The 18,437-nt window shown below is 43.6% G+C and overlaps 1 protein-coding gene across 2 annotated transcripts in view; it reads right to left on the minus strand.

The window, feature by feature from the left end:
• ush1c (USH1 protein network component harmonin) overlaps positions 1 to 18,437 on the minus strand; it is a 110,419-nt gene that overhangs the window by 13,239 nt on the left and 78,743 nt on the right. Inside the window, exons 16-18 of one of the 2 annotated variants that reach the window (XM_033038999.1) lie at positions 12,130 to 12,171; positions 3,344 to 3,397; positions 687 to 786 (exon numbers count right to left, since the gene is read on the minus strand). In XM_033038999.1, coding sequence (XP_032894890.1) covers positions 687 to 786; positions 3,344 to 3,397; positions 12,130 to 12,171 — 196 coding nt within the window. The remainder of the gene's footprint in view (positions 1 to 686; positions 787 to 3,343; positions 3,398 to 12,129; positions 12,172 to 18,437) is intronic. The other variant, XM_033039000.1, reaches the window with a different exon arrangement.

The following is an 18,437-nucleotide window of genomic DNA, read 5'->3' on the forward strand; positions in this document are numbered from 1 at the left end:
TGAGTAAAGTAGATCTTGCTGAAACCTGCTACAAACTCCAAGCACAACTGCAGAACTATACACGGGCACATTGACAGGAATTGTGGGGTTGCTTCTAACTGGAAAGTGGAAATACCTGCAACATCACAGCATGGAATTTGCAATGAAAATGGTGTTGAAACTATTGGCTCCCACTAGAGTTGGGTTATCTTGCCTCTTGCTTACAATAATTGTTGCAGGGCAGCACAGTGGCGTAGTGGTAGAGTTACCGCCTCACAGCGCCAGAGACCCGGGTTCAATCCGGTCTACGGATGCTGTCTGTACGGAGTTTGTACGTCCTCCCTGTGACGGCGTGGGTTTTCTCTAGGTGCTCCGGTTTCCTCATAAACTCCAAATATGTGCAGGTTTGTAAGTTAATTGGCTTCTGTAAATTGTCCCGAGTGTGTAGGATAGCCCTAGCATACGGGGTGATCGCTGGTCAGCGCGGACTCGGTGGGCCGAAAGGCCCTGTTTCCATGCTGTATCTCTTAAAAAATAATGAAGGGATGATGCCGCGGAAATGAGGCAGCACAGGTAGACAGGGTGGTGAAGAAAACAAAAGGCAAAGAGCCGGAAGAACTCAGTGGGACAGGCAGTATCTGCGGAAGTTGATATTTTCCAAATCGGCTGGAAAGAGTAGAATTCAGAAAGAGCAGAAACAATCTCACCATGTTTGTCTGCAGCGCCTCCATCATAGATAGCAGACACAACTATCTTCCCAAGTGGAGAGCTGATGCCCCCTTCAACTGCAAGGTCCAGCGATCCCTCCTGTACAACAGAATGAATTAATCCATCAGGGTTACGACTTCTAGTGACTTTCAATGTCATACGAAGCTTCCTTACATGCAACTCTTGACGTGCAGACCCTGATCCTAGCAGGAGCAACACACGGGAAATGATCAGACACCAGTAAATTATTTAACACCAGGGACAATTTAAAGAGGCCAATTCACCCACAAACCTGCACCTCTTTGGGATGTGGGATACAGCACGAAAATAGGCCCTTCGGCTTGTCGAGTCCACGCCGACCATCGATCACCCGTTCACACTAGGTCTTTGTTATTCCACTTCCTCATCCACTGCCTACACACCAGGGGACCAATTTACAGAGGGCCAATTAACCCACAATCCCACACATCGTTGGATGTGGGAGGAAACCCACGCAGTCAAATGGGGAGCGTGCAAGCTCCACACACTGACAGCACTCCCGAGGTCAGGATCGAACCCGGGTCTCAGGCAGTGGCTCTACCGTTGCGCCACAGTGACTGAGACAGAACTGTGGTCGTTTCCACATTTTGTTCAAACAATACAAAAGATCTGTCAAAGTGAAATTGTGTAAAAAAATAAAAAAATAAAAATAAATCACACATGAAACTTCGGAACAACTACCTTTGTGCAAGCATGCAACAATAAGCGCAGCGGCAGAGTTGCTGCCTCACAGCACCTCAGACCCGGGTTCGATCCTGACCACGGTTGCTGTCTGTACAGTTTGTATGTTCTCCCTGTGACCAAGTGGGTTTTCTCCGGGTGCTCCGGTTTCCTCCCACATTCCAAAAAGACGTACAGGTCTGTAGGTTAATTGGCTTCAGTAAAATTGTAAATTGTCCTTAGAGTATAGGATAAAACGAGCGAACAGGGTGATCGCTGGTTAGTGCGGACCCAGTGGGTCAAAGGGCCTATACCTTTAAAGTCTAAAGATTTCATTCACTTCCATGTACAAACATGTGTCACATTTTTGAGTAGTGCATCATTATGACATATCACAAAATGAAGATAGACACAAAGTAACTCAGCGGTCAAGCAGCATCTCTGGAGGAAAAAATATAGGTGTTTCGGTTCAAGACCCTTCTTCAGTCTGATACAGGAAAAACGTTTATCTCTAAATGCTGCCCCAGGTGAGACCAGTTAACTGAGAATATGTCAGATCAAGATGCAGAAACAAACAACACAAAGTCTGAAGAAGGGTCTCGATCCAAAACTGTTCTTTTTCTTCAGAGATGCTGTCTGTCTCGCTGAGTTACTTCAGCATTTTGTGTCTATCTTCAGTGTAAACCAGCATCTGCAGTTCCTTCCTATACATACATTACAAAACCACTACATAAATTCATCCCCAATGCTGCCTCAGTGCAAGGTACAGGTCCCACCTGAAATCAAAACCATTGTAAAGGGTAGATCTATATCTTCATTATGTTACATCTTTCGTTATTGTCATGCTTATAAAAACATGAATTGACCAATAACATATGACAAAGGTTAGTCACTTTACATCTTGTTGTTTATGTGTTATATTATCTTTGGGGATCACAGACTGTCAGCTGGTTTAAAAAAAATCCAGCAAACATATCTTTCGAGTTGGAGTAGCCCATAAAGCTGAGCCTTCAACATGCAATACTATAGTCTGGTGCCAAACTTTACTCTGAACCAACTATCTAGATGATATTTCAGGGTTATATTTATAGATGCTATGCAGGCTAAACAATGTAATGATCTTGCCAGCATGATTACAGTCAGAGTCACACAGCACAGAAACAGAAAACTGATCAAGGGTCCCAAACGTCACCCATGAATTTTTTTCCAGAGAAGCTGCCTGACCCGCTGAGTTACTCCAGCACTTTGTATCTATCTATGGAAACAGGCCCTTTGGCCCAACTCGTCCATGCTAACTAAGATGCTCCATCAACACTAGTCCCATTTGCCCGGGTTTTGCCCATATCCCTCTAAACCTTTCCTGTCCATGTACCTGTCCAACTGTCTATTCATGTAGTTATAGTACCTGCCTCAACTACCTGCCCATATACCCACCACCTTCTGAGCGAAAAAGTTGCCAGTCAGATTTCAATTAAATATTTTCCCTCTTATGTTAAACCTATGCCCATTTGTTTTTAATTCCCCTCTCCAGGTGAAAAGACTTTGTACAACAACCCGATCTATTCACCTCATGATTTTAAACACCTCTATAAGATCAAACCTCAGCTTCCTGCTCTCCATGGAATAAAGTCCTAGCCCGCCCAACCTCTCCCTATAGCAGGCCCTCATGTCCGGGCAACACCCTCATAAATCCTCTTTGCACTCTTTCCAGATTTCTGACATACTTCCTACAGCAGGGTGAGCAAAACCGAACACAATACTCCATGTGCGGCCTCACCAATGTCTCAGCTGGAATTAAAAGACAATGCAGAGTGCATCTTGCCTGAAGATATTTTGTTGAAAATTGTAGATGTGATCAACATAAAGAAGGAAATGATAGCAACAATGAATACAAAATACCCATTTCACTGATAGGGGAATTGAATAGTAATCTTACTATTGCAATAAATCTTATTACCTTCTTAATTCGTAAGAGGCGAACATCTTTTCCCACAATCTGTTCTGATGTGAACTGAAATATAATTATGTTTTTGATTAGTAATATGCCATCTCCTGCCATGCTAATTATGATCTAAGCAGACAAAATTATTTCCTTAAAGTCAGGATTTTCTTTTCATATAAATGATCGGAAATAAATCTTGATATGACAAAATACTTTAATAAAACTAGGACTTTATTTCTTGGAGTGAGGGGGCTGCGGTTTGAACTTATTGAGGTGTATAAAATCATGAGGGGAATAAATAGGGTGAATGCACAGAGACTTTTAATCAATGCAGAGGAATTGAAAATAAAACATTTGTTTAAGGTGAGTGGGGAAAGATTATATAGGAACCGGAGCGGCAGCTTTTTCCCCACAGTGGTGGGTATATGGAATGAGCTGCCAAATTAGGTAGTTGAGGTAGGTTGTATAACAACATTTAAAATACATTTGGACAGGTGGATGGATAGGATAGGTTGAGAGAGAAATGGGCTAAATGCAGGTAGGTGGGATGAGAGTAGATGGGATATCTCGGTCAGCATTGGCAAGTTGGGCCGAATGGCCTGTTTCCATGCTGTACGACCCTAAAGCATAGAATTCTGTACACAATCCATCCCGTGATAATTTGATCTTCACTCTATGACTGATGCATCTACATTTCTCTGGTTATTTTTGCACCCCAATCACTGTTGTTAAATTCTGAAAGTGACACTGTTATTTATCCTTCAATTACTCAATTTTCCATCAGGAAAATTATGTTCTGCAGTTTTCAACTGTCAGCAACAGTAGTGTGCGACTTTTGTGCTGTGTCATGGTGTGCCGTTTGCAGTTGGAAAATAAAAATGTATTCATCTGATGTGAAAGCTTTACCCAAACGCACCTTTCCAAGCTGGTCACGTGCTTTTGTTCAGAATATGTCATTGTTAAACAGTAAACAAAGCCATACAGGGAAAAGGAATAGGTGAGGTTTCTGGTCTCTGGCTCTGTAAGGCAGCAACTGCACTGCCGTGGTTTGTAGCTCCACTGTTCCATAGACAAAGTCCACAATGGGGTAGAGGCGAATCGGACAGCACCATAGCTGTGTAGAGAGGAATTGCAGATGCTGGGGTTATATCGAAGATAGACACAAAATTCTGGAGTAACTCAGCGGGTCACGCAGCATCTTTGGAAAAAAGGAAAAGGTGACGTTTCGGGTCGGGTCTGAAGAAGGGTTCTGACCAGAAGTGTCACCTATTCCCGCTGAGTTACTCCAGCATTTTGTGTCCATCTGTGGAGTAAACCAGCATCTGCAGTGCCTTTATAAACAAACCCATAATATGTAGTTGAGGCAGGCACTATATCATTATTTAAAATTAATTTGGGCAGGTACGTGGATAGGAAAGGTTTAGAGGGATATGGGTCAAACCAGGGCAGGTGGGACTAGAGCAGATGGGACATCTTGGTGGGCATGGGTGAGTTGGGCCAAAGGGCCTGTTTCCGTGCTGTATGACTCTATGACTGAATTTATTGAATGACTGACTCCGAATACAATGAATGAATGGTGCGGCACAGTGGCGCAGCGGTAGAGTTGCTGCCTTACAGCGCCAGAGACCCGGGTTCAATCCTGACTACGGGTGCAGTCTGTACAGAGTTTGTACGTTCTCCCTGAGACTGCGTGGGTTTTCTCCGGGTACTCCGGTTTCCTCCCACACTCCAAAAACGTACATGTTTGTAGGTTAATTGGCTTCTTTAAATTATAAATTGTCCTTAGTGTGTAGGATAATGCTAGTGTACGGGGTGGTCAGTGCTGACACGGTGGGCCGAAGGGCCTGTTTCCATGTTGTATCTCTAATGTCTAAATTCTAAAGACTCTCAATTAAAGATGGTCAATATATTGCAATACACGAAACTGTTCTTATTGCTGAAGAAATTGTTGAGGACTTATTTTGTTAAAAATAAATTCTCATGCCCCGTCACGCTGCCTGTGAATTGGCATTCACATCATTACTTTTTTTAGGAGTTATCCGTGTACAGCATTCCAAAGCAACTGTTATATCTCCCCATCCATCAACCATTCCCTCTGTTCCGTTGGGAAGAGATGAGTACGAATGTGTTTTCACACCTGCTCCCCCTGCTGTGAGCAGCACAGTCGGCACAACAATGCTTGCTCCCCAACACCCTGTGGATCCAGAATGGCTCAACTTGTTTTTCCAGGCAAAGTCAGCCCATCACTCAGTCGACACAGCCAGAGGCTCGGGAGATGCAAACAACACTGTCAACCTATGTGTGCGGTCCCTGAGTTTCAAATTTAGTTCAGAGACCCAGCACGGAAACAGGTCCTTCTCCTACCGAGTCCACGCCGACCATCGATCACCCGTCCACATCAGCTTTACGTTATATCACTAGGGACAATTTACAGACGACAATTAATCTACAAACTTGCACGTCTTTGGGATGTGGGAGGAAACCCATATGGTCACTGGTGGAACGAGAGAGCAGTCCCGAGCTACTATCTACCTCATTGGACACCATCGAACTACTTTTAATTGGACTTTACTGGACTTTATCTCGTACTGAATGTGATTCCCTTCATCCTCGCCTTCAAAGCCCTTTCCTCCATGACAGTCATCCTCATTTACCGGCCACCTAAACCAAACCCCTCCTTCCTATCTGACTTCACTGAACTTCTCACACTTGCCTCATCCGTCTCCCCACGTCTGCTGCTACTTGGTGACTTAAATATTCATATGGACTCCCCCACCTGCAAGCTCGCATCTGAATTCACCTTTTTACTTGACAACTTCTCTCTCACTCAGCACGTCACCTTTCCCACCTATGACAAAGGTCACATCCTTGACCTGGTCTGCTCCACAAATCAACCGGTACTCGACCTCCATCCTTGCCTCTTCCCCCTCTCTGATCATAAGCTTATACGGTTCACCATCACTTCTCCGACACCTCGCCCCCGCTTCCTCCGAGAGATCACCTTCCGTAATCTAAAATCCATCGATCCCCACCATCTCTCTGACCTGCTCTCCACCACTCTCCCCCTGGACTCAACCCCCATCTCACCTGATGATCTCACAAACCATCTCAACTCCACCTTGTTTACCTCCCTTAACATTCTGGCCCCCCTCAAAACAAGAACCGTAACTTTTAACACATCTTCACCCTGGTACACACCTGCACTTCGTAAGCTGAAACAGACTGGTCGCCGACTTGAACGACTCACAAAGAAATCATCTCTCACAGTCCACCATGAAGCTTACAAACTCCACCTCACTGACTACAAAGATGCCCTCATTGCTGCAAAATCTGCCTACCTCTCCTCCATATTCATCGACCCCTGCCTAAACCACAGAACCCTCTTCTCCACAGTGGGCAACCTCCTCAAGCCTCAAGCCAACACTCTCCCTACCTCTACTCCGGTTCTCTGCAACTCATTCCTCCACTTTTTCACTGATAAAATCAGCACCATCTATCAATCTTTATCCCCTGTACCCGACTCCCCAGCATCTACTCCACCACCTACCAAGGCCCCTCCTTTCAACATCTCCACTGACCTCCTTACCCCTCCTCCACACTGCTTCCTCTCCCAGTTTGACCTGGTCACCCCTACTGAAATCTCCAAACTCATCAGCTCTTCCAAACCCACTACCTGCTCCCTCGACGCTCTCCCCACTCTCCTGCTGAAGTCCTGCCTCCCCGTTCTCTGCCCCTACCTCACTAATCTCTTCAACTCCTCATTGTCCCAAGGAATTGTCCCCTCCGCTTTCAAAACTGCTGCTGTCACTCCAATCTTAAAGAAACCTGGTCTTGATCCCTCCTCTCTCATTAACTACCGCCCAATCTCAAGCCTCCCCTTTCTCTCAAAAACCCTGGAGCGTATCGTTGCGTCACAACTTCATTCCCACCTCCTTGCGTATAACCTATTTGAACCCCTCCAATCTGGCCATCGCCCCCTCCATAGCACAGAAACTGCTCTCCTCAAAGTCCTCAACGACCTCCTCACCTCTGCTGACACTGGTTCCCTCAACATCCTCATCCTCCTCGACCTAAGTGCAGCCTTCGATACAGTGAACCATAACATCCTGCTTACCAGACTTGGGGACCTTGGCATTGAAGGTTCTGCACTCAGCTGGCTCTGTTCCTACCTTTCCAACAGATCCCACTTCATCTCTCTCCATAACCACACCTCTGCTACAGCCACAGTCACTCAAGGCGTTCCCCAAGGCTCCGTACTCGGCCCCCTCCTCTTCATCATCATCTACATCCTCCCCCTTGGTCAGATACTCCACCACTTCAACCTGGACTTCCACTGTTACGCCGATGACACCCAGATCTACCTCGGCACCAAATCCCCCCACAACCCCCCCCCCCCCCTCTCCCATATCAACTCCTGTTTGTCAGCTATAAAAACCTGGATGCAACATAACTTCCTCAAACTCAACAGCGATAAAACAGAATTCCCCCTCATAGGCTCCAAATCCACACTCAGCAAAATCAATAACCCCACTCTCACCATCGATGGCACCACTGTCTCCCCCATCTCCCCAGGCCCGCAACCTTGGCGTGATCTTTGATTCCACCCTCTCCCTCGAGCCTCACATCCGCCATGTCATTAAAACCTCCTTCTTTCACCTCCGCAACATCGCCAAAATCAGACCCTCTCTCACACCTCCCGCTGCTGAAAGACTCATCCATGCCTTCATCTCCTCCCGACTGGACTACTGCAACTCACTTCTCCTTGGCATCAGCTCCACCTACATCAACCGACTCCAACTGGTCCAGAACGCAGCCGCCCGACTCATCACCCACATCAAATCCTGGCATCACATCACTCCAGTCCTCAAACAACTTTACTGGCTTCCCATCTCCCACCGGATCACCTACAAAATCCTGGTCCTCACCTACAAAGCCCTCCACCATCAGCCCCCCCCCATATCTCACTGACCTCCTCTCCCCCTACCAACCCTCACGGTCCCTCAGATCCACATCAGCCGGTATCCTCTCCATCCACGTCCAACCTCCGCAGTTTTGGGGACAGAGCCTTCTCCAGGGCAGCTCCCAGGCTCTGCAACTCCCTCCCCCAACTGATCCGCAATTCCGTGTCCCTCACCATCTTCCAGTCCCGCCTCAATACCCATCTCTTCACCTCTGCCTATCCTTAGCCCCACGTCACCCTCCCTTTTCATCTGTGCTTGAATTGCCTCATATTGTGTTTTGAACTGAATTCTGTCTTTAATTTGTGTACTAGTCATGTCTCTACTATTTATTTCATTCCGCTTACATGTTTTTCCTCTACTTGCTAAATCTTTGTAAGGTGTCCTTGAGACTCTTGAAAGGCGCCCATAAATAAAATTTATTATTATTATTATTATCCTGTATCTGTACACTGTGGACGGTTCGATTGTAATCATGTATCGTCTTTCCCCTGACTGGTTAGCACGCAACAAATGCTTTTTACTGTACCTCGGTTCACGTGACAATAAACACGTCTTTGGGATGTGGGAGGAAACCGGAGCAGCCAGTGAAAACCCACACAGTCATAAGATGAATGTGCAAACTCTGCATTTTGGCACCCAAGATCAGGCCCAAACTGTGCCTCTCGTGCTGTGAGGCAGCAACTCATCCACCCTGCACAGTTGCTGATTTTTTTAGTTGGAAGGGAAATTGAAAAACACTTTTAAGTGTGATTAACAACACATCATTTTGTGTTTATTTCCCCCCCAACTGTAGTTATTAATCATCTAATACATAGTTATTGGTCCAAAATGGGCTCAAGGATAGAGCATTCACGTCGCGGCCCTGTTTCCACCAATCTTTCTACCACCATGCACCGGAAGCAAAAGAAGCACAAGACAGACACCATTGTATGCGGATGCTGAGAAGTGTGTCCAGCTCTGGCTGAACAACTTCTAACCTTGTGTGTGGACTCAACAAGAAAAAGGTCCAAAATAAAAAATGCCAGAAACATTTCATTGCATGGTCAAGAATAGATTAGTGTTTTAAACAGATAAAAAATGTAAATTGATTGTGCTCAGCTTGACATTGTCACCTATCATTACATTTTAAAGACATTAAGGAATATAGCTTGCTTCTGTTTATTTAACATATTGTTGTCCCCAAACCAAAGCCTAAAGTTTGAAAGTCAATTTAGCAAAGGGAAAGTTATGGAAACCAAGTATACACGTATATGACCATAAACACATTCTATCCACAAAAACAATCGCTAATTAACTGCAAATTAATCAGATCCACAAGACAGATTTGATAAATTAGGCCTTTCGGCCCATCGAGTCGAACATTATGTGGACCTGTCCTTTCTTTATTAGACTTTACTTTAGACTTTAGAGATACAGTGTGGAACAGGCCCTTGGGCCCAGTGAGTCTGTGCCAACCAGCGACCACCCCGTACACTAGCATTATCCCACACACTAGGGACAATTTACAGAAGTCAATCCATATACGAACCCGTACGTCTTTGAAGTGTGGAAGGAAACCGAAGCACCCGGAAAAGGCCCACACGGTCACAGGGAGAATGTACAAACTCCGAACAGACAGCACCGTAGTCAGGATTGAACCTAGGTCTCTGGCATTGTAAGGCAGTAACTCTACCACTGCGCCATCGTGCCACTCTTGTTGCTATACTCTTGCTCCTAATATAGAACATGGGATTTTCCTAAATCCTACTTGCCAAGGACATTTCATGGCTCTTTTTAGTGTTTCTAATTACTAGATTAATTTCTTTCCTGCTTCATCTTTATTCCCCAAGGGCCATCTTTCATTTCAGTGTTGGATTATTAAATCTATCGCCGAGGAGTGACTTGATTTTAAATATTAATCATCTCTCTCATCTGACAGTCACTCCAAAACCTGAAGAATCTAAATTAGTCACAGACAATGGTGAAAAGTGGAATGTATCCAACCAATGATCTGTTATATATATATATATATATATATATATATATATATATATATATATATTGTTTTAAATTGTACGTGATGGGGCTAAATATTGAATTCCTGTGTAATGAGCAACAGATACAAAAGCAAATAGAAGAAACTGCAGAAGATAGTTTACAAAAAAAGATCCAAAGTGCTGCAGTAACTCAGCAGGTCAGGCAGCATCTGTGGCGTACATAAAAAAGACACACAAAACCCCCCCCCCGCAATGTGACCTAACCTAACCATGATTCTGAAGAAGGGTCCCGACCTGAAATGTCACCTGTCCATGTTCTCTAGAGATGCTGCCTGACCCGCTGAGTTACTCCAGCACTTTGTGTAACTGTTCTTCAATACAAAAGCACCTCAGTTAGGAGTTTATTTTCTTTGGCCAACTTCTCTCTTTCCAAGAAGAATGGTTTACTTTCAACCAGTCCAGGGCAATAGCTTTCTCCCAGGGTGGAAATGTCATAACTTGAGGACATAGCTTTAAAGCGAGGGGGCAGAGTTTGAAGGAGATGTGCGGGGCAAGTTTTTAAACATAGGGTTTAGGTTTAGGTTTATTATTGCCATGCGTTATTTGTAGAGAATGGCGAGTGCCTGGATCGTGCTGCCAGGGGTGGTGGTGGAGACGGATACGATAGTGGCATTGAAGAGGCTTTTAGATAGGCACATGGATATACAGGGAATGGAGACATGTGGATCATGTGCAGGCAGAGGAGATCAGTTTAACTTGGCATCATGTTCGGCATGGACATTGAGGGCCGAAGGGCCTGTTCCTGTGCTGTACTGTTTTATGTTCTATATTCTAAGTTCTAAAAGGCAAAAGCAGCTGTGATCAACATTTGGTGACATTTGACCAAATTTGGTTATAGGAAGCTGTCTCTCCACAACCTCCACAGAGAGCAATCCAAGTCTCTCCAACCCCTCCCTGTAGCTGATAACCCTTCATCCAGGCAACGTTCTGGTGAACTTCCTTTGCACCCTCACCAAAGCCTCCCCATCCTTCCTAGTAATGGGGTGACCAGAACTGCACACAATATTCTAAATGCGGCCCGGCCAAAGTCCTATAAAGCTGCATCATGACTACCTGACCAACGCCCTGTCCAGTGAAGGCTAGCATATCATAGGTAGCCAAAAGTGCTGGACAAACTCAGCAGGTGAGGCAGCATCTATGGAGCGAAGGAAATAGGCAAAGTTTTGGGCCAAAACCCTTCTTCAGATGGCCCGAAACGTTGCCTATTTCCTTCGCTCCATAGATGCTGCCTCACCCGCTGAGTTTCTCCAACAGTTTGAGTTTGTCTACCTTCGATTTTCCAGCATCTGCAGTTCCTTCTTAAGCATACCATAGGCCTTCTTTACCACTATATATGCCCGTGTTGCCACATTCAGGGTGTGATGGACCCCAAGATCCCATGTACATCAATGCTATGGCATTGGTTTTTACTATAGTTTAGTTTTTAGTTTAGAGATACTGTGCGGAAACAGGCCCTTTGGCCCACCGAGTCTGCTCTGACCAGCGATCCCCGTACATTAACACTATTCTACACACAATAGGGACAATTTACATTTATACCAAGACAATTATCCTACAAACCTGTATGTCTTGTGGGAGGAAACCGGAGCTTACTGGAGAAAACATGCGTGGTCTTGGGAAGAATGTACAAACTCCATACAAACAGCAGCTGTAGTCAGGATCGAACTCGGGTCTCGGGCGCTGTAAGGCAGCAACTCTACCGCTGAGCCTCCATGCCACCCCCTACTTCCCTTCCCTTTTCTCAAGGCATTTTGGCAAAGTTTTTTTTTGCTCTTATCTTAACTCTCCAATATGTATTACTTACCATGGAATACGGATCAAAGTCCTCCACATATTTCTGAAAGCCCTGGAACAACATAACAGCACGTCAGAATATTTCTTACATAATAAAGAACATACTGGCAGGTTTTACTGATACCACTTTGTTTACATAGTTACTCTTACAGAATACACATTTGGCATTAAACTCAAGTTGGCAAGACGTCATATCCAGGTATTTATCACTTTGCATCCATCACAATAACTTCTGTAACTAATATACAGTTCTACACACACACGCGCACACACACACACGCACACATAGTAAACCATTGATTAAGCTATATTATGTGCACTTATACAATGATATTAAAGACAATATGGTGTTGGCTAATAGTCAGACCACTTACAGTCGAACCATCGTCAGTGGTTACGAGGCTGTCACCTGGATGAAGCAACTGTTTGTTCACCACGTTTGGTGCCACTACATTGGTGACCCGCGACGATCCAAATTGGGATTTTAGATTTCTCCCGACACACGCAACCTCGGGATACCTGATGTCTACAGCCGACAGCCCAGCCCTGCTGAACGATGCTGCCACCAAACCGGCCCTACCGTAAGGTATGCCGCAGGCCGTCCAGGTCAAGTGCATGGTCTGAGCCTTGTTTGACGGCCATCAATCTCTCTCCCACATGACCCGCCCGGAGCCGACCACTGGAGCTGAGAGGCCATGGCTGCCGTCGCTCCCCCACCAGCCGTCGCCCCCCCCACCAGCTGCTGCAGGAGCTGCGAGTTTAGCAGCCCCCTGCCCCCAGCATCACCGCCGCTCGCCCGATGGCCCCAGGAGCGGGGAGAGAGCGGACCCGCCCATTACCCCGCTGCTCAAGGCCTAGCCTCCTGATAGAGCGGGCCTACCTGGGGCGGCTACCCGAAGACGTCCTTTTGCACCTCCCCGGGTGCTGGCTGCCCATCCGGTCGGGTTGTGGTCGGCCCAGCAGCTGGGTGGAGCCTCAGCGGGTCGTGAATCGGTGGTCCCGCGACAGATTCCCCGGCAGCTTCGAGTCTCCGCCGAGGGCGCGGCAGCGCAGCCGGTCTCCGACGGCACTGGCGACGGTGGGTGGAGTCCCTACCTGCAGCAGTGAGGTGAGGCCCGTCGATGCCGGCCGCCCTGCACGCATCTGCAAATTACCTCGGTTGGCCGCCTCAGCCGGCCGCCAAAATGGCCGCCATGGCCATACTACCACATGGTCACCGCAGCAACAACAAAAATGGCCACCACGGTCAGTGGTTACAAGGGCTGTCACGTGACGTCATGGGTTAAGGGGAGTGTCCTGATTCTTAAGCAGATCTCACCGGGAGATCATCAGTTGACAGATAGCTGAGCTCGAGATAATACCCTTGCTCAGCTGCAGCAGCAATGACAATATGTTAGAGGACCCAACGTGTATGTATTTCGAACCTATTATGTCTGAATAAAGCAACTGTTTGTTCACCACGTTTGGTGCTGCCACAATAAATATATTTATTTAATATCATTTCATTGGTGCTCATAAGGTAGCTTAATCAATATATAAATATATACATATATCTTTATGAATATATACATATATCTTCAATATCATTGCATAAGTGCACAAAAAGATAGTTTAATTAATTGTTTATATGTATATTATATATATATACATATATACACACATACACACATACATATATATATATATATATACATATACATATACATATACATATACATATACATATATATATATATATCTTTAATATCATTGCATAAGTGCATATGATAGATTAATCAATCATTTATACATATATTATTAAATATAAATTTGAAAGGAAATGACAAACTTTCCCTAATAAATCCCACCATTATTGGTAATAATTTTGCTACCAAAAGTGATTATGCAACAAATTCTTCTATGTTAAAATCAAACACTAATTTGCTTTACATCAGAAACAAATATTAAGAGCTGAAACAGAGACAAAAGAAACTCTCTCTCATAAGGTTTAAAACATTCAATTTATAATAGAGGGACAGTATTTCCACAAATGTTACAGTAGACTGATTCCACCTGACAATCAAAGGAAAGATATGGTTCTATTTACCACTCCACCTCTGTACTTATTGCGATCCACATAGTTGAAACATTTAATGTCCATATGATAAAATATGTTCGATATGCTGCTTATAGTAGCCCTTGAAGTTTGCATTCTCGCCCTTCATATGTGCACTAAACATATTTTGAAAAATAATTTGAAAAATAACCAATATTTTAAATATCTTCAAATCTGTGATTATTTGAAAAAATACACAAAAGACTATCATAATATGCCTTCCGACTTACTGGATGAAGCAATGAAGACAAAGGCGGAATCAGCTAAATTAATATCGTACTTATATAATATCATTTTAAACATAGAAATACCCACAACAGACGGAATTAGAAGAGACTGGGAACAAGAATTAGCTATAAAAATTTCAAAAGAGAGCTGGGATAAACATTTACTACAGGTGCATAAATGCTCGATCAATGTACGACATACGCTTATCCAATTCAAAACATTACATAGACTATACTATTCAAAAACTAAATTAAATAAAATCTTTCCTAATGTTTCACCAATCTGTGATAAATGTCTGTGTCAAGAAGCTACCATAGCGCACTCTTTTGTTTTTTGTACAAAAATTCTGGCATGGAATATTTGATATTTTTTCAAAATTAATTAAAATAAAACTGGTACCAAAACCAGAATGGATCATTTTTGGGATATCGGAAGGTATCCCTGAATTAAACGTGTATCAGAAGAATTTACTCAATTACGGGCTAATAATGGGAAAAAAGCTCATACTTAAATTCTGGAAAAATGCGCCCACACCAACAATAAAAATGTGGATATCAAATATGTTTGAAACATTACATCTGGAAGAGATGAGATTCCTCTTAGCAGATAAAGCAAACCAATTCCAAAAGACGTGGTCTACGTTTATGGACCTATTACAAGCATGAGGTGCAATAGTAATTTAAAAAATAAATAAATAAATAAATGGTATCAGGACCTGGCATTGGGAGATAAAACAACAAAAACAGACTTGGTTGGTAGTCTTTCTGCGGAGTTTAATGTTATAATAGAGCGATTGTCCTTACTTTCTTTTTCTTTCTTTTCTAGGGTCTACTTTCTTACTTTACTTCCTTCTCTAACTTCTTTTCTAAGGGGCTTTCTTTTCCCAACACTCTCCTGCACTTCACAACTCTTGCGCACCTTCTTTACTTTCCTTACTTCTATCTTTTTCTTAAAGCTTTAAAAAAAAAAAAAATGAAGCGGTACAAAAAATGTATTAAGATATATGTGTTGTGTGTTATTGTAATTTACCGTACTTCTAATTAAAAAAAAAAAAAAAAAAAAAAAAAAACATATTTTGCCAATGTTCTTCCACTCTGTAGATTTTCATTTACGTCGTGCTTGCAACTTCCCCCCTCCAGAAAAAAATAATGAAGAACATCAAAAGGGGAAAATTACTCTGATCCAATGAAGATGATAGAGGTAGGTAACCGAAAGTATAGAGTTGTTTAGGAAGGAATTGCAGATTTTGGTTTAAACCAAAGATAGATAGAAAATGCTGCAGTAAGTCAGCGAGACAGGCAGCATCTCTGGATAGAAGGAATGGGTGACATTTCGGGTCCTGACCCTGCTTCAGACTGAAGAAGGTCTGGATTGAACCCGAGTCTCTGACGTTGTAAGGCAGCAGCTCTACCAGCTGTGCTACTGTGGCACCTGTTTTTAATTATTTTTTTAAAACCTCGAAAGACTCCAGTCATTTATGGAACAAAAGGATAAAAGAGATAAACGAAGAGCTCAAACATGCTGTACATCTATTTCAAAATACATGCCTAAAGAAAAGGAATTAAGTAAATTAAGGTAAAATGTCCTTATTATTTACGTGCTTTCCTTTAGAACGAAATGACGAATTGTAGACTACCATTCGTTTTAACATTTCTGGTTGCTGTGAAATGAGAAAAGTATTAAGAATCACAACAATTTAAATTCAGCACTTTGATGTATTAACATCCCGAGTTATTTGACAGGAGCCTTATTATTTACCAAAGGGGATTGAAGGCGATGAAGGGTTGATAAACCAAAAGTTCACTCAGTGTGGTAGACTTGGAGAAACAAGCAACTGCAGATGTTGGTTTATAAAGAACAAAGCAAAGTTCTGGAGTAACTCAACGGATCAGGCAGCATCCCTGTAGAAAGTGGATCGGCCCAAAATGACCCAAAATGCTGGAGTAACTTAAGGGGTCAAGCAGCATCCTTGGAAGTCACGGATAGGTGACGTTCCAGTTCAAGACCCTTCTTTGAACACAGAGAGTGGAGGGTGGCTGGAAGGCACTGCCGGGGGTGGTGGTGAAGGCAGATACAATAGTGGCATTTAAGGGGCTTTTAGATAGGCACATAGATATGGAAGGGATGGAGGGATGTGATCATGTGAGATTAGTTTAACTTGGCATCATGTTCGGCACCGTCGTTGTGGGCCAAAGGGTCTGTCATTTCTATGTAAGTAAGATCTGCTAATGACGTTGTTAAGGCTTTACATAGAATTGGAATAAATAATTAATTGGAAAGTGATTTAACCAATGATTTGATTATAATGGAGGAAATTGTGAAAATGACTTCATGAATTAACAGAAGATCATTAGATCGATAGACTTGGCACTTTTCATAGATCGCTATTCACCTTGCAATTGTATTTATCCTATACCTCCATCAGTCAATATAAAGCTTCAGAATTCAAAAGTTAATTCCACAATGCTAAAATCAATATGAAGTGTTCTTTCTATTTTATGTACTTGTTACAGCAGATTTATACTCTCCAACACTGCTCTGGTTTCATATGTACCTAATCCATCTCATCGGAGTTATTACAATTTTTAATTAGAGCACGTGTGAAAAAGAATTAGTTCTAAGTAGAGCCTTAGGAAGTGTTGTAGAGCAGTGAGATCTATGAGTATAGGGGCATCGTTCCCTGAAAGTAACTTCACTGGTAGATTGGATGGTAAAGAAGCACTTTGGTACATTGGCCTTCATCAATCAAGATATTGCATATAGAAGATACGACACAAAATGTTGGAGTAACTCAGCGAGTTGACTGAAGAAGAGTTCCGACCCAAAATATCACCTATTCCTTTTCTCCAGAGATGTTGCCTGACCCACTGAGTTACTCCAGCATTTTGTGTCTATTGTCATACAAACCAGCATCTACAGCTCCTTCCGACACATATTGTGTATCAAAGTTGGTATGTTATCTTACAGTTGTGCAAGGCTGCCTGACCACCTGTAGTATTGTGTTCAGTTTTGGACACCCTGCTGTAGGAAGGATGTTGTTAAGCTGGAAAGAGTGCAGGGAAGACTTACCAGGATGTTGCCTGGCTCGAGCTACAGGGAGAGGTTGGACAGGCTAGGACTCTATTTCATGGAGTGCAAGAGGCGGAGGTGTGATGACTGTGGTGCATAAAATCATGAGAGGAATAGATAGGGTGAATACACAGTCTTTTACCCAGACTAGCAGAATCAAGAACCACGGGACAAAGCTTTAAGGTGAGTGGGGAAAGACTTAATAGGAACCCGAGGTTCAACTTTTTCATAGAGGGGATGGTGGATGTATGGTACGAGCTGCCAGAGGAGGTAGTTAGGTCAAGTCATGCAGGAAATTGCAGAGTTGTGGATGTAGCCCAGTCCATCACACAGATCTGATTCCCCAACATTGACTCCATCTGCACTTTACGCTGCCTCAGGAAAGCAGCAAACACAATCACTCAGCTCAATCCTTCTCTCTACTCCAGTCAGGTAGAAGGACAGAACTTTGTAAGCGCGCACCACCAGAGTCAGGAACAGCTTCTTCCCCTCTTTGATCAGGCTTCTGAACGGTCCTTCCATAAGCTAAGGCACAATTCAGATTCTCCAACCGACCTCATTACGGACATTGGACTTTGTCTCTGGAACTGTTGCACTACAATGCTGAGAACTATATTCTGCACTCTGCAGCTTCCCCTTTGCTCTATTTATTGTACTTGAGTTTGACTTGATTGTATTCATGTTTGGTATTATATGAGTTGGTTCGATTGCATGCAAAACAAAGCTTGTCACTGTACCTCAGTACACGTAACAATAATAACCCTAATCCTAAATGCCTCCCATCACACATGTGGCAGTGTCTGCAAATTACACATTGGCCTTTTCATCCACCTTTGTATGCACACAAGCTGAGAAGCAAACTGACCCCGGACTGAAAGATAAGATACAAAAAGATGGAGTAAATCAGCGGAACAGGCAGCATCTCT

The sequence above is a fragment of the Amblyraja radiata genome, chromosome 20 (genome assembly GCF_010909765.2).
Source record: "Amblyraja radiata isolate CabotCenter1 chromosome 20, sAmbRad1.1.pri, whole genome shotgun sequence".
Taxonomy (NCBI): Eukaryota; Metazoa; Chordata; class Chondrichthyes; order Rajiformes; family Rajidae; genus Amblyraja; species Amblyraja radiata.